This window comes from Plecotus auritus, assembly GCF_963455305.1.
Source record: "Plecotus auritus genome assembly, chromosome: 6".
Classification (NCBI taxonomy): domain Eukaryota; kingdom Metazoa; phylum Chordata; class Mammalia; order Chiroptera; family Vespertilionidae; genus Plecotus; species Plecotus auritus.
In genome coordinates this window covers 140754128-140767480 of record NC_137773.1, presented here as the reverse complement: position 1 = coordinate 140767480, position 13353 = coordinate 140754128, and the positions used below count along the sequence as shown (strand labels likewise).

Below are 13353 nucleotides of genomic sequence, written 5' to 3'. Positions count from 1 at the left end.
CTTGATGATAGTGTGTGGGTTCTTGACTTCATGCAGGAAATATTTCACAACAGGAGTCTAGGTGAACTTTAGAGGGCTTTTGTTGAAGCTGGGAACAGTGAAACAAGAAAGGGCCTAGAATAACAGAAGGACTAGGTGGGAAAATGAGCCTAGGCTGGGCTGCTTTGGCTCACTACGAAATCAGAGAAAAGGGGGTCCTTGGGGGCAAGTTTGGGGGGTTGCCCCGGATGAACTGCCACTGCCCTTTGTTGCCCTGGTTGCAAGCCTCACGGGGTCCCTTAGAGTTTAGGAGGTGCATGCCTGTGGGGGGAGAAGGAGGGAAGCATAGGTGTGCTCCTGGGAGGGAGAGAGGGAGAGCGTGAGCTGGGACCTTGTTCTGAGGGTTTTAAAGGCTGGTTGTTACCCAGCTGGTGAGGCCCAGTGGTTGAGCATCGACCTATGAACCAGGAGGTCACAGTTCAATTCCCAGTCAGGGCACATGCCTGGGATGTGGGCTCAATCCTGTGGATCGTGCAAGAGGCAGACGATCAATGATTCTCTCTCATAATTGATGTTTCTATCTCTCTCTCTTCCTCTCTGAAATCAATAAAAATATATTTAAAAAATAAAATAAAGGCTGGTTATTTAGGGGAGGATTTCAATAGAATATTCATCAACTTTATGCTGATGTACCAAAATGAGATTTATTCTCTTTATCTGTCCTTGGGTGTGGCTGGCAAATGGCGCTAACTGGATTTCTACCATCTATCTCCCTGAGTAGGGTGATTTAAGCTATTTACCCTCTGGTTGGGGAGAAGTGCAAACCATGTACTTTTTTTAAAAGTATTTTTAAATTAATTTTTTAGAGAGAAAGGAAGAGAGAGAAACATGGATGTGAGAGAGATTTGGTCGGCTGCCTCCTGCACGCCCCCTACTGGGAACTGAGCCTTTTGGTGCATGGGAGGACGCTCAACCAACTGAGCCACACTGACCAGGGACAAACCATTTACTCTTAACTGCCCTTGGTTGAGGGAAGATGGGATTTTCTCCATGGCTGCAAATTGCTATTTACTAGTAACTATCTGTCTCAGTTTCCCTATTCCACTTGCCAAGAAATTTTCCTAGCTTCTTACTATCCTGCCTCACTGCAATTAGGGAAGGAAAACCTGCTTTGACCAGTTGGAATACAGAAACTTAAAATGCTTTACACACACCCTCTTTACTCACCTCCAAAAGGTAACAGAAATTGATAGCACTTTTTTTCCCCCTCCGGAAAATAAAAAGGTACAGAAAGAGGCACTACCTTGCCTGAGGACTCAAAGCAATAGTAAAAACACAACCAAACTCCTAAAATAAAAGAACAGCCAGGGGATTTGTGGAAGTGGAAACAAACAGGCTAAACTCTGTCTTCCTCAGGCAATTTTAATCAGCAAGGCCAAGGGGAAGAGAAAGAGGGTTGGGGAGCAAAGGTAGGTAGACTCTCACAGCCCTGAGAGGACAGAGGCCGTTGGAACAGGAAAGCAGGGGTCTGAGTAAAGTTCTACGCAGAAGAGAAGGGGACAGGCAAAATGTCACAGTTTCCTGGAAACCCAAACATGATGTTCTCATGAGAAAAGCTAAGAATAAAGGCTCTGGATCCAGACGGCCTGGGTGTGACCTCCATCTCCACCCAAGACCAGAGATAACCTCTGTGACTAATTTCTTACTTGGATGGTAAACTCTTTCATTCAAACTTTTTTTTTTCATTCAAAAAATTTTAATTGCTAATGCTGACTATTTCAAGTTGTCATATCGGAGTATTGGGAAAAGTTTTCAATTAGTAATAACCGTGCCTCAGAGAAACCTCATTGGCTATGACACTGCCACTGCACAAAGCTCATTTAACTTTTTAAAAGATTCACAAAGGTTTAAAGGCTCCTGCTCAAGGGCCAGCCGCGCAGGGCCATCTTGGTGACTCACAGTTCAGGATGATCTGGGCAGCACGGTACAGCTCCAGGTGGCACAGGAGGTCCAGCAGCTGTTGGACGGTGGCCTGACGCATCCCCCACCACCACAGAAGCTCCCGGGTAATGCTCACGCCCTGCACCCGCTCCATGGACTTGATCTTCCGCAGCTGGGTCAGGTCCGTGATCACGTAGGAGGCTAGAAGGCGAGTGAGAGGATCCGCTTAGAGTTAGAAAAGTAATGGCTCCTGAGAGGGTCAGTGTATGAGCCAGGCTTTGTCCATAACTTTTTCCCCATCTGCCCCCTACCATACCAGAAATTCCGCCATCAGCTGGGGTCCACAGGCAGCCCACGTTATAATGCTGATTCCATTGCATACCCATGGGGACCAGCACATTAACACTTGAACCTAAATATCAAAGTCGCTACCACACAAGACTTTGGAGAAAGACCACTGGGTGTGAGGGTCAGGGGCCTTGACCATTAGCTGCTTATCTGCTTTGAGCAAGTCGCTCCCCCCATGGAGCCTGTTTCCTCCACTGTAATAGCGGGCAACAACTTTGCCTGTCTCCCCTTCCAGAACAGAGCCCTGTGAGGGAGTTTTATGTGTTCTGTTCACCATTAGATCCCCAGAACAGAGAACAGTGCCTGGCACAGAGTGGAGCCAGGGCCAGGACTAGGATGAGGCAGGGGAGGGCACCAGGGGGCAAAATTTAAGGAGGGGCACATTCTTAGGGCTAGTAAGCCAGACCAAGTGGAATAGGGAAACGGAGACAAACAGTTTACAGCCATCTAGGAAACTGCAATTAAAGTACATGGTTTACACTTCTCCCCAACCAGAGGGTAAATAACTTAAATCACCCTACTCAGGGAAATAGATAACAGAAAATCCAATTAGTGCCATTTGTGCCAACCGCATCCAAGGATGGAAGTCAGGGAAATAAATCTCATTTTGGTGCATCAAGCATAAAATTTATGAATATTCTAGAGAGCCTCCCCTAAGACCTCCCCAGCCTGCACCCCTGTGCCTTTCCTTTCCCCCTCTTTTCCCTCCCTCTGCCCCTACATGTTACCTTTGCCTTTCTCTCTCCTAAGCTTCAAGGGCCCTTCTTTTGTTTCTCTAACTTGTTTGCTAGCTCACTTCTACTACCTCTGCAACTTTCCAGATAAACTTCCTCTTTTAATTTTAGTTCCCGGTTCTGAATTCTTTCTTTGCCGAACTCAAGAACCGAGGTCCAGCCCGACCAGCATCAGTGGTTGAGCATCGACCTATGTGAACCAAGAGGTCACAGTTCAATTTCCAGTCAGGGCACATGCCTGGGTTGCAGGTTCCATCCCCAGTTGTGGGTGTGCAGGCTCTCATCATGGATATTTCTATCTCTCTCTCTCCCTCTTCCTTCCTATCTGAAATCAATATGTGTGTGTGTGTGTGTGTGTGTGTGTGTGTGTGTGTGTGTGTGTGTGTGTGTATGAACCGAGGTCCAACTTAGCCAGTAACAACTAGTGCTGTTTTGCCGCCAATATCGCCGGTAACACTTTCATCATCTGAAGATTAGGTGTCTCCTTATGCCTCCTTAAATTTTACCCTCACCTCTTAAGTCCCAGCCCTGGCAGAGGAAATATGAATGAACGAACGAATGAACGAACGAACGAACGAACGAGCCAGCCCACCATGGCCCACCATCTTCAAAGAATAGTTAGAAGGATCAAAAGAGCCTGTGGATTCAAAAGCACTTTGCCAACTCTGAAGCACTACAAAATTTGCAGGGGGCTACCATTGACAATACTAAAAAGAATGCATTCCTTCTTTTCATTTTCTATTTTAAAATTAATGGTTGTTCACTAAAGAAAACTTAGGAAATAACAGGGCGGGGGGGACTAACAAAACAAGTTACACAGCATCCTATTAGGGTACTTTCTCTTCTAACCAACGCCCCCCCATCCCCAACCCCCTACACACACACATAGGTGTGATTCTGTAAGACTGTAAGATTTTGCAGCTTGTTCTTGTTTAACTTTATACCATAAGCATTTTCCCAGTTGCTACAAGCTCTTCATAAATGGCTTTTTGAATGGTCACAAAGTATTCCACTGAGTTTACTGAAGGGAGAAAGGCATTTTAGTTAACTAGAAATAAAATCATCACGCTTCAGTTCTAGGGTTTCAGAAATCACAGAGCAAGAATCTCTGTGAACATCAAGTCATTCATTCATTCAACAACAAATGATTGAGCACTGCTGTGCTCCAGGTCCACAGCAAGCTCTGGGGATCCTGTGGTGAGTAAACCAGAAGCCCATAGCGCTTCCCTGTTTGAAAAATACAAACATAAGTGGACTGAGTGAGGAAGGGGAGACAAGAGATGAAGGCCAGGAAAATACAGCTAAGGGCATCGAACGCTGGGCTAGGGGTTTGGACTTGATCCTAACAGCCACGGATTCCATGTTAGACCTCAGAGCCATGCTGCTCAACCCCCTCTCCTCTGAAGGAATGGGGAAAGTTGTGACAGCTTCCTGCAGGGAGAAGCCTAGAATGGAAAGTTCCCTGAGTTGCAACTTTAGTCACTGGAAACCCCAGGCCAGATTCCAGGACAATAGGATGTGATGTCAGCAGGGTCAGGTGCTGCTTCCAGCCTCAGAGAGAAAAGAGCAGAGGGAAGCGACTGTTACTCCTCCCACTCTGGAGGCAGCACGATTTCATGAGAAAACAAAACCGCAGGGCTGCCCCTGGAGCTCTGCGGCTGTGTGAACTCTCAGCCATGTCCTTAGTCTCTGTGGGTTGCATTTCCTCATAGGCAACGCAGGAGAAATAGGAATTAAGCTCTAAGGTGCCTTGTAGTTTGGACATCTTAGCTCCATGAAAGTGATGTGTGTGTTTTTGTTGTTGTTGTTTTTTGGGTTTTTGTATTGATTTCAGAGAGGAAAGGAGAGGGAGAGAGGGATACAAACATCAACGATGAGAGAGAATCATTGATTGGCTGCCTCCTACACACCCTCTACTGGAGATGGAGCCCGAAACCCAAGCATGTGTCCTGACCGGGAATAGAACCATGACCTGATTCATAGGTTGACTGACGCTCAACCACTGAGCCATTCCAGCAGGGCTGTATCTTTTTTTTTAAATATATTTTTATTGATTTCAGAGAGGAAGAGAGCGATAGAAACATCAATGAAGAGAGAGAATCATTGATTGACTGCCTCCTGCAGGCCCCCTACTGGGATTGAGCCTGCAACCTGGGCATAGGCCCTTGACCGGAATCAAACCCAGGACCCTTCAGTCTGCAGGCCAACGCTTTATCCACTGAGCCAAACCGGCCAGGGTAGTGGTCGGCAAACTCATTAGTCAACAGAGCCAAATATCAACAGTACAACGATTGAATTTTCTTTTGAGAGCCAAATTTTTTAAACTTAAACTTCTTCTAACGCCACTTCTTCATAATAGACTCACCCAGGCCGTGGTATTTTGTGGAAGAGCCACACTCAAGGGGCCAAAGAGCTGCATGTGGCTCGCAAGCCGCAGTTTGCCGACCACGGGGCTAGGGCATAAGTGATGTATCCTAAGGTATTGACCTAGCAGCATCTACCATACCTTTAAAACAGGGTTCAAACAAGATAGGAATATTGGGGGGATAAGGCACTGCCGAGGGCCCTGTTACATCCACACCTCTTTTCTCCACATACACAGGTAATAGAACATTTGGAAAATGGAAGAAAATCAAAGTCCCCATGACATCCCACTTGGAAGATCCCAAGAAAAGCACTGCTTATACATTTTGCTTCTAAACTTCCAGATTTTTCTATAAATATAAAAATACATGCGTATGTCAGCAAGAAGTACAACGATGGTTCAGGCCCAGATTTTGGATTCAGAAATCTGGGTTCACATCCTATCTCTGCTACTTACCTGCTGTGTGCTTGGGGAAGGCCCTTCACCTCTCCCTGTGCCTCAGTTTCCCCATCTGCTAATGAGGATAACACGAGTGCCTGCCTCAGAGACGGTTGAGAGGATTAGATTAGTTTGAAATCTAGAAGCACTTGGAATACTGGTCGGCACATGGTAAATGAGATGTGAATGTTAGCTGTAATTGTTAAGCCATCTACCATACACTTGATGAAAACCTGTTTTTAGCCCCGCTGGTTAACACCACGTGGAGATTATGCCTCCAGGTCTGAGTTCCTGAATCCTACTGGAGTTCACCTGATATGGTAGAAAAGCTTGCCCTTCTTCAAAGCCCTCTGGAACTGGCACAGCCTCCTAAAATGACCCACCCTAGGGTCAAATACCTCTTGTCTGGTTGAGAGAAGGGGAAAGTGCTAAGGACCTTCCCCACCATCGTGTCCCCTAAGCAACAACTCAATCCCATTTTACAGCCGAGGAAACTAAAGGTTTAAAGCGAGATAGTCACTTGCCTGAAGTCACACAGCTGAGCAGGGACAAAGCAGGGCTGTACACAAAGGCTGGCACCTGCATGAGTGAGCAAGATGGAGAACGGTCCAGCAAAGGAACCCTGTCCCTGGGTCCCTCAAAATACAGCTGGGGCGCATGAAGTTGTAAAAAGCCTGTTTTTTCCCCAAGGGCAAAAATGGATGCAGCTTCAACAATAGGGAAAGGAACAGGAGGCAAACATGTTATCTGCCAAGAACTGTCAAATTCAAAAAGCAGGCATATTTGTGGCTGTGTTGATTTTGAGTCACTTTAAGGATCTTCCTACCCCTATCTGGCAGGACCATAATCAGCCCTAAGAGACTATCTTTTCTAAAACGATTTGCAGCCCTGGCCGGGTGGTTCAGTTGGTTGGAACATTGTACCCATACACCAAAAGGTTGCGGGTTTGATTCCCGGTCAGGGCATGTACCTAGGTTGTGGTTTGATCCAAGTCAGGGCACATGCAGGAGGCAACCAATCCACTTTTCCCTCTTCCTCTCTAAATTAAATAAAAACAGCCCTCGCTGGTTTGGCTCAGTGAATAGAGCGTGGGCCTACAGACTGAAGGGTCTCGAGTTCAATGCGGTCAAGGGCATATGCCCGGCTTGCGGGCTCGATCCCCAGTAGGAGGCATACAAGAGACAGCCAATCAATGATTCTCTCTCATCATTGATGTTTCTATCTCTCTCCCCCTCGCCCTTCCTTTCTCAAATCAATAAAAACAAACAAACAAACAAACAAAAAACAAAACATATCCTCAGGTGAGGCCTTAAAAAAATTTTTTTAAAGCATCAACTAATGGAGCCACTCCAGCAGGGCAATTAAGGGTTTTTAAATGAGGTTATCTTGGATTATCTGAGGGGCCCAATGTAATCACAGGGTTCTTTTATTTTCTTCCCCTTTTTATGGAATTTACTGGGTTAACAAAATTATACAGCAGCAAGTATGTCAAACTCGCAGCCCACAATAAATATTTTTGCGGCCCAGCCAATATAACGGCATGTAAGAAACATCTTAATAAAAATTTTGTAACTTAATTTTTACAATATCCTGTTATACATAATTATTAATAACGAACTACAGCATTCACTAATGACTGATTACTATAATCGTGTTGCATTCATTTCCCTTATGCGCCTTACACGCAGGCGCACCATTTCTCCCCACTCATACTAGCAGGGAATATTTTAGCAGCCGATTGCCATGTCATTAGTCTTGGACTGACTTGTTTGGTGTGCGCAACAGGAAATATTTTGCTTTCGGAGAACAAGAAAAACAGGTTTATTTGCGTTACGCTTATGAATTTGTGCAGTTATTCTGTGTCTGGTAAGTTAATGTTCAAGAAAAAGTATTAATTTTTATTAAAATGTTCTATTATTTTATGTTAATGATTACTCATTTATTTCAGCCCTTTATATCCAGCATGTCTCTATCGAAATAAACCTACCTTTCTAGGAAAATTGAAGCTTTTGTTTTTTTGTGTGGCCCACATAAACCTTATTTGGCCCGTGTTAGCCTTTGAACTTGACATGCTTATTATACAGCTACAAGGGTCCTTCTAAAAGGGAAGCAGGAGTGTCAGATTCAGAAAAGATATGATAGAAGCAGAGATCTGACAGTGCTATGCCGTTGGCTTTGAAGGAAAGGGCCATGAGCCATGGGATGCAGGCAGCCTCTAGGAGCTAGTAAAGGCAAGGAAATGGATTCTTCCCCAGAGCCTCCACAAAGAATGCAGCCCTGCCTACACATTGGTTTTAGTTCTTCTGACCTCCAGAATTGTAACAATACATTTGTGCCGTTCTTAAGCTGTTAAATTTATGGTAATTTGTTACAGCAGCAAGAGGAAACTAATACAGACTAGAAAGCTAGTCATGGGAAACATAGGTGGAAAAATATCCCAGGCAGAGAACATAGCAAGTGCAAAGGCCCTGAGTCTGAACCAAGGAGGCCAGTGTGGTTGGAGCAGGTTGAGCAAGAGGATATGAGAGGAGAGGTCAGAATCAGTGGGGTCAGATTGTGTCAGACTGGGCAGGTCTCGTGACAAGTTTGGATTATATTCTAAACCACAATGAGAAGCCTATTAGGACTTAGAGCAATTCTGGTGTCTCCATGGCCTAAAGAGTTAGAAGCCCAAAGAGGATGTACAAAGGGCCAATGGGCACATGAAAGATGCTCCACTTCTTAGTCATTAGGGAAATACAAATCAAACCACAATAAGATACCACATCACACCCGCTCCGATGGCTAGAATAAAAAAGACAATAACAAGTGTTGGTGAAGATGTGAAGAAACTAACCCTCATACACTGATGGTGGGAATGTAAAATGGTACAGTCATTTTGAAAAAATCTGGTAGTTCCTCAAAATGTTAAATGTAGAGTTACCCTATGACTCAGTAATTCCACTCCCAAGATATCAACCCAAGGGAAATGAAAACATGTCCACACAAAAACTTGCACATTAACATGCACAGGAGCATTATTCACAATAGTCAAAAAGGGGAAAGAACCCAAATGTCCATCAACTGATAACTGGGTAGATAAAATGCAGTATATCCATACCATGGAATATCATTCAGTAATAAAAAGAAATTAAGCACTGATCATGCTACAACATGATGCACCTTGAAAACATGCTAAAGGAAAAGTCATTCACAAAGAATCACATATTATATGATTACACTTATATAAAATGTCCAGATTCAACAATGCCTAAAACAATAGGTGTGTGGGAATGTGGGGGAGACAATTAAGGGGAACAGGGTTTCTATTGAGGGTAATTAAAATGTTCTAAGATTGATTGTGGAGAGGGATGTACAACTCTCAAATACTAAATGCCACTGAACTGTACACTTTATTTTTTTTACTATTATCTCCCACATTGATATTTATTACATTAACATTTCTAACAAAAACAAGTTCAGTAACTGATTCACATTAACAAGGTTTCATTTTTATCCTTTAGTCAATTTGAAAAAAGCCATATCGATCAAAGGAATTAAAAGGAAAAAGCACCTTTTCCTTGTTACATATAATATTTTTTAACACAATGGCTCTAAATTCCAAACGGATATCAGATGCAAAATCCAACTGTAGGACTCTCATTTTAATTAAGATTACAAAATGGACCTCTCTTACATTTTTTAATGTATTTATACAGTTATTTTAAAAAAGATGTTTTAACGATTGGGCTGAAACTGAAAATACATCTGTGAGAAGTATACTTCAGTTCACAGTAAATACTTTTGTACCGAATTCTCATGTCACCTAGAACCTTAACCTAGTCTAAGACATTTTTGGGATAACTTAAAACTATCACTTTTTGGAAATGTTTTTTGGTACTTCAATCAAGTGCTGAAGAGGTTTTATTCTAAAACTAGAAGCCCAATGCACGAAGATTCCTGCCAGAATGGGCCTTCCTTTCCCTGGCTGCCGGCACTGCCTTTCCACCTTCCCACACTGCTCAGAGGCCCAGAGCTGCCGGGGGCGGGGCGGAACACCTGCGCATGCAAATTAACCCATCATTTTTGTTGTGTTAATTTGCATACTCACTCCTGATTGGCTGGTGGGCGTAGCAAAGGTACGGTCAATTAGCATGTTACTCTTTTATTAGGTAGACTAGAGGCCTGGTGCATGACATTTGTACACTGGGGGGTGGGGGGGCTCTCAGCCTGGCCTGTGCCCTCTCACAGTCTGGGACCCCTCAGGGGATGACAACCGGTTTCTATAACGCACACTGACCACCAGGGGGCAGACACTCAACGCAGGAGCTGCCCCCTGACCGGTTGGTCCACCGTTCAGTCGATTTGCATATTAGCCTTTTATTATATAGGATTAGGTAGATATGGGGCTAGAATTTAAAATTCAACACTCCCATCCTTGGGTAATACAATTATGAATATTCAGAAATCCTTACTTATAATATCAGCATTTCAGAACTATGCCTGATAAGTGACACTTGAAAAAGACTAATACAGAATTAGAAGAACTTATACGATTGAAACTATCTAAACTCATCTTTAGGTTTTATATTTACAGTATTGTCCAGGAGAAATTAAAGATGAACTGTACACTTTATTTTTCTTTTAAATATTGAATGCTTCACAAGTTTGGGTGTCATCCTTGCAGAAGGGCCATGCTAACCTTTTCTATATCATTTCAATTTTACTATATGTGCCTTATAAGTGCATTTCCTAGAAAACAGAAGTTGTTTTGGCATTCACAATTGAGGCCAACATGGAAAAAACTCTCTTACACAAAGTTTGTCCACTGCCCGGGAAATATTCAAAGCAGTTAAATTACAGAGCATCCAAGCAAAGAAAATCAGGTAGTAATAGACATTCTCAGAGTTGCCCTGACAAGGTACCACTGACTGTCTCTAGGGAGAACAGGGAGGCTGAGGACCAGGAAGTGGAAAGATATTTACCTTCTTCTATCACAGGTGTATTATTTACATCATTTAACCTAGTGCATTTGTTATTTTTATCCATTAAAAATACTTAATAAAAATACACACTGAAAATAAATCCATGCTGCTAAAGAATATTGCTTGGCAAAGAGAAATGATTGTAATGTATTTTAAGTGAAAAAGCAGGCTATTACAATGTTCAAAATGACATGATTTTTGAAAAACATATACACATAAATAAATGTGTTTAGAAAAAAGGCTAGACTGCATAAAACACCTATCACACTGGTGGTACATGGTAAGAAGCCAATAAATGTTAGCTATTGTTGTTGTTGTTTTATTATTATTGGTATCCAATATTAAAAATGGGTATCCCTGAGTGGTGGAATTTGAACTCAGTTTCCCACCGTATTTTGCTACAAACATTTATTATTTTTGTTACTGGTTTAAAACAGTTTCTGAATCTCAGCATTATTGACACTTTGGGCTAGATAATTCTTGATCTTTTTAAGATTTTTAAAAAATTAATTTTGAGAGAGAGAGAGAGAAACATTGATGTGAGAGTAGAACATCGATCTCCTGCTACCAGGGATGGAGCCCACAATGACTGGAATCAAACCAGCAACCTTTCCTTGCACAGGATGACGTACAACCAACTGGACCATACTGGCCAGGGCAGGCTGGATAATTCTTTATGGAGGGGCTGTCCTGTGCATTCTAGGATGTTCAGCAACATACCTGGCCTCTACCCACTGCATTTCCCAAGTTCTGTCAACCAAAAATGTCTTCAGACATTGGCAAATGTTCCTAGGGGGCAAAATCACCCATGTTTGAGAACCGCTAGGTTAAAATATATATTATTTGCTCAAACTAGATGAGTAACACACACATGTTCATTTCTCTCAACTGTATATTATATACTCTTGCATAAAGGGTATACGTTATAACCTAAATTTTAAAGAACAGATAGATATTATTTTAAAAATAAAGTGGCATGAGTTACACTGATTAAAACATAAAACTAAGATGATCATTGTTAACACCTTATTACTACAAGAATCTCTAGAATTTCTGACCCTTAGATATCAGGTGCTTTTTAGACAATTTTTATTCCTTGGCCCTGGCTGGGTAGCTCAGTTGGTTAGAGTGCAGTCCGATACACCAAGATTTCCGGTTAGATCTCAGGTCAGGGCACATACAAGAAGCAACCAAAGAATGCATACATAAGTGGAACAACAAATCTTTCTCTCTCTCTCTCTCCCTCCCTCCCTCCCTCCCTCCCTTCCTCCCTCCATCCTCGCCTTTCCCTCTCTAGAATCAATTAAACATTTTTTCATTCCTCACACCCTCCAGTTTACAGATTAAGAAGCTGAGGCTCAGAGAAGTTAAGCAACTCACCCAAAATCACCAGCTGAATTGCAGACCTCTACTTGGGAACCTGAGCACCACAAGCCCAGCCTTCCCCTGGATGCCAAGTGCTCTCAGCCAATCATCAGGCACAAACAAACAAAACACACCAAGGAGTTACAATGTCCTGGTGGGACCTGACACGGCATTCAAATGCCATTCTGCCACTTTGCAAGGCCATGGTCCCTGGCAAGTGACTCTACCTTTCTTTTTTCTTTTTTTTTCTTTTTTAATATATTTTATTGATATTTTACAGAGAGGAAGGGAGAGAGATAGAGAGCTAGAAACATCGATGAGAGAGAAACATCGATCAGCTGCCTCCTGCACACCTCCCACTGGGGATGTGCCTGCAACCAAGGTACATGCCCTTGACCGGAATCGAACCCGGGACCCTTCAGTCTATCCACTGAGCCAAACCGGTTTCGGCGTGACTCTACCATTCTAAATCCATTTCCTCCTCTGTAAAATGGGGTAAGAGAAATATGCACTTTATAGGCTGTAGAACTAAAGGAGATAACCCCTGTCAAGTGCTTACATCAGAGCCCGGCACACTGGTAATTTACAGTAACTGCTCACAGCTATTACACGCCGGACTGTAAATAGCACAGTCGGTGGTCATTACTTTGCGAAGGACTTAGTGACAGCAGGAAACTTCAAAGATCACAAAACGCCTTCCAGAAGATCGCACTAGGGTCCAGAGAGGGGTCAGTGGCCTGCCTGCGGGCACACAGCGAGACGTGGGTCCAGATTGCAGCACGCAGAGCCCCTCGGATCAGGACCCACTAAACAGGCTAGGAGGGGGCTTCCAGGCCGGCCCCGGCGGGGTGGCTAGGGGGCCCACTCACCGAAATGCATCCAGTCCCACTCGCTGAGCGTGTCCATGTTGCGGCACAAGTCGTCCAGCACCCAGGAGGGCAGCTGGTAGATGTAGCAGGACATGGCTGCACAGAAAGTGCCGGCGGAGAGCTCCCGGGAGACTGAGACAGACGCCGCGGGACTCGGCTTCTTTACTCCGGGGCTGGCCGTCCCACCTTGCCCCGCCTCCCGGGAAGTGGGCGGAGCCAGCGCTGGACACCACTGCCCCCCAGCGGCGATGTGGGGCGCGACGCCATCAGGCCGGCTGGACCAGAGCTGCTGGGAAACCAAAAGGGTAAGAGCTGGGAGGGGAAACTGAGGCCCAGAGTGGAGAGGAAAC

General features: G+C 44.0%; 1 protein-coding gene across 2 annotated transcripts in view; it reads right to left on the bottom strand.

The window, feature by feature from the left end:
• The window catches only part of IRAK2 (interleukin 1 receptor associated kinase 2), a 61266-nt gene extending 48089 nt beyond the window's left edge, over positions 1–13177 (bottom strand). Inside the window, exons 1-2 of one of the 2 annotated variants that reach the window (XM_080673217.1) lie at positions 13004–13177; positions 1939–2121 (exon numbers count right to left, since the gene is read on the bottom strand). In XM_080673217.1, the coding sequence (XP_080529343.1) occupies positions 1939–2121; positions 13004–13097 (277 nt within the window). In that variant the 5' untranslated portion in view covers positions 13098–13177. The remainder of the gene's footprint in view (positions 1–1938; positions 2122–13003) is intronic. The other variant, XM_080673218.1, reaches the window with a different exon arrangement.
• Positions 13178–13353: the final 176 nt, after the last annotated feature.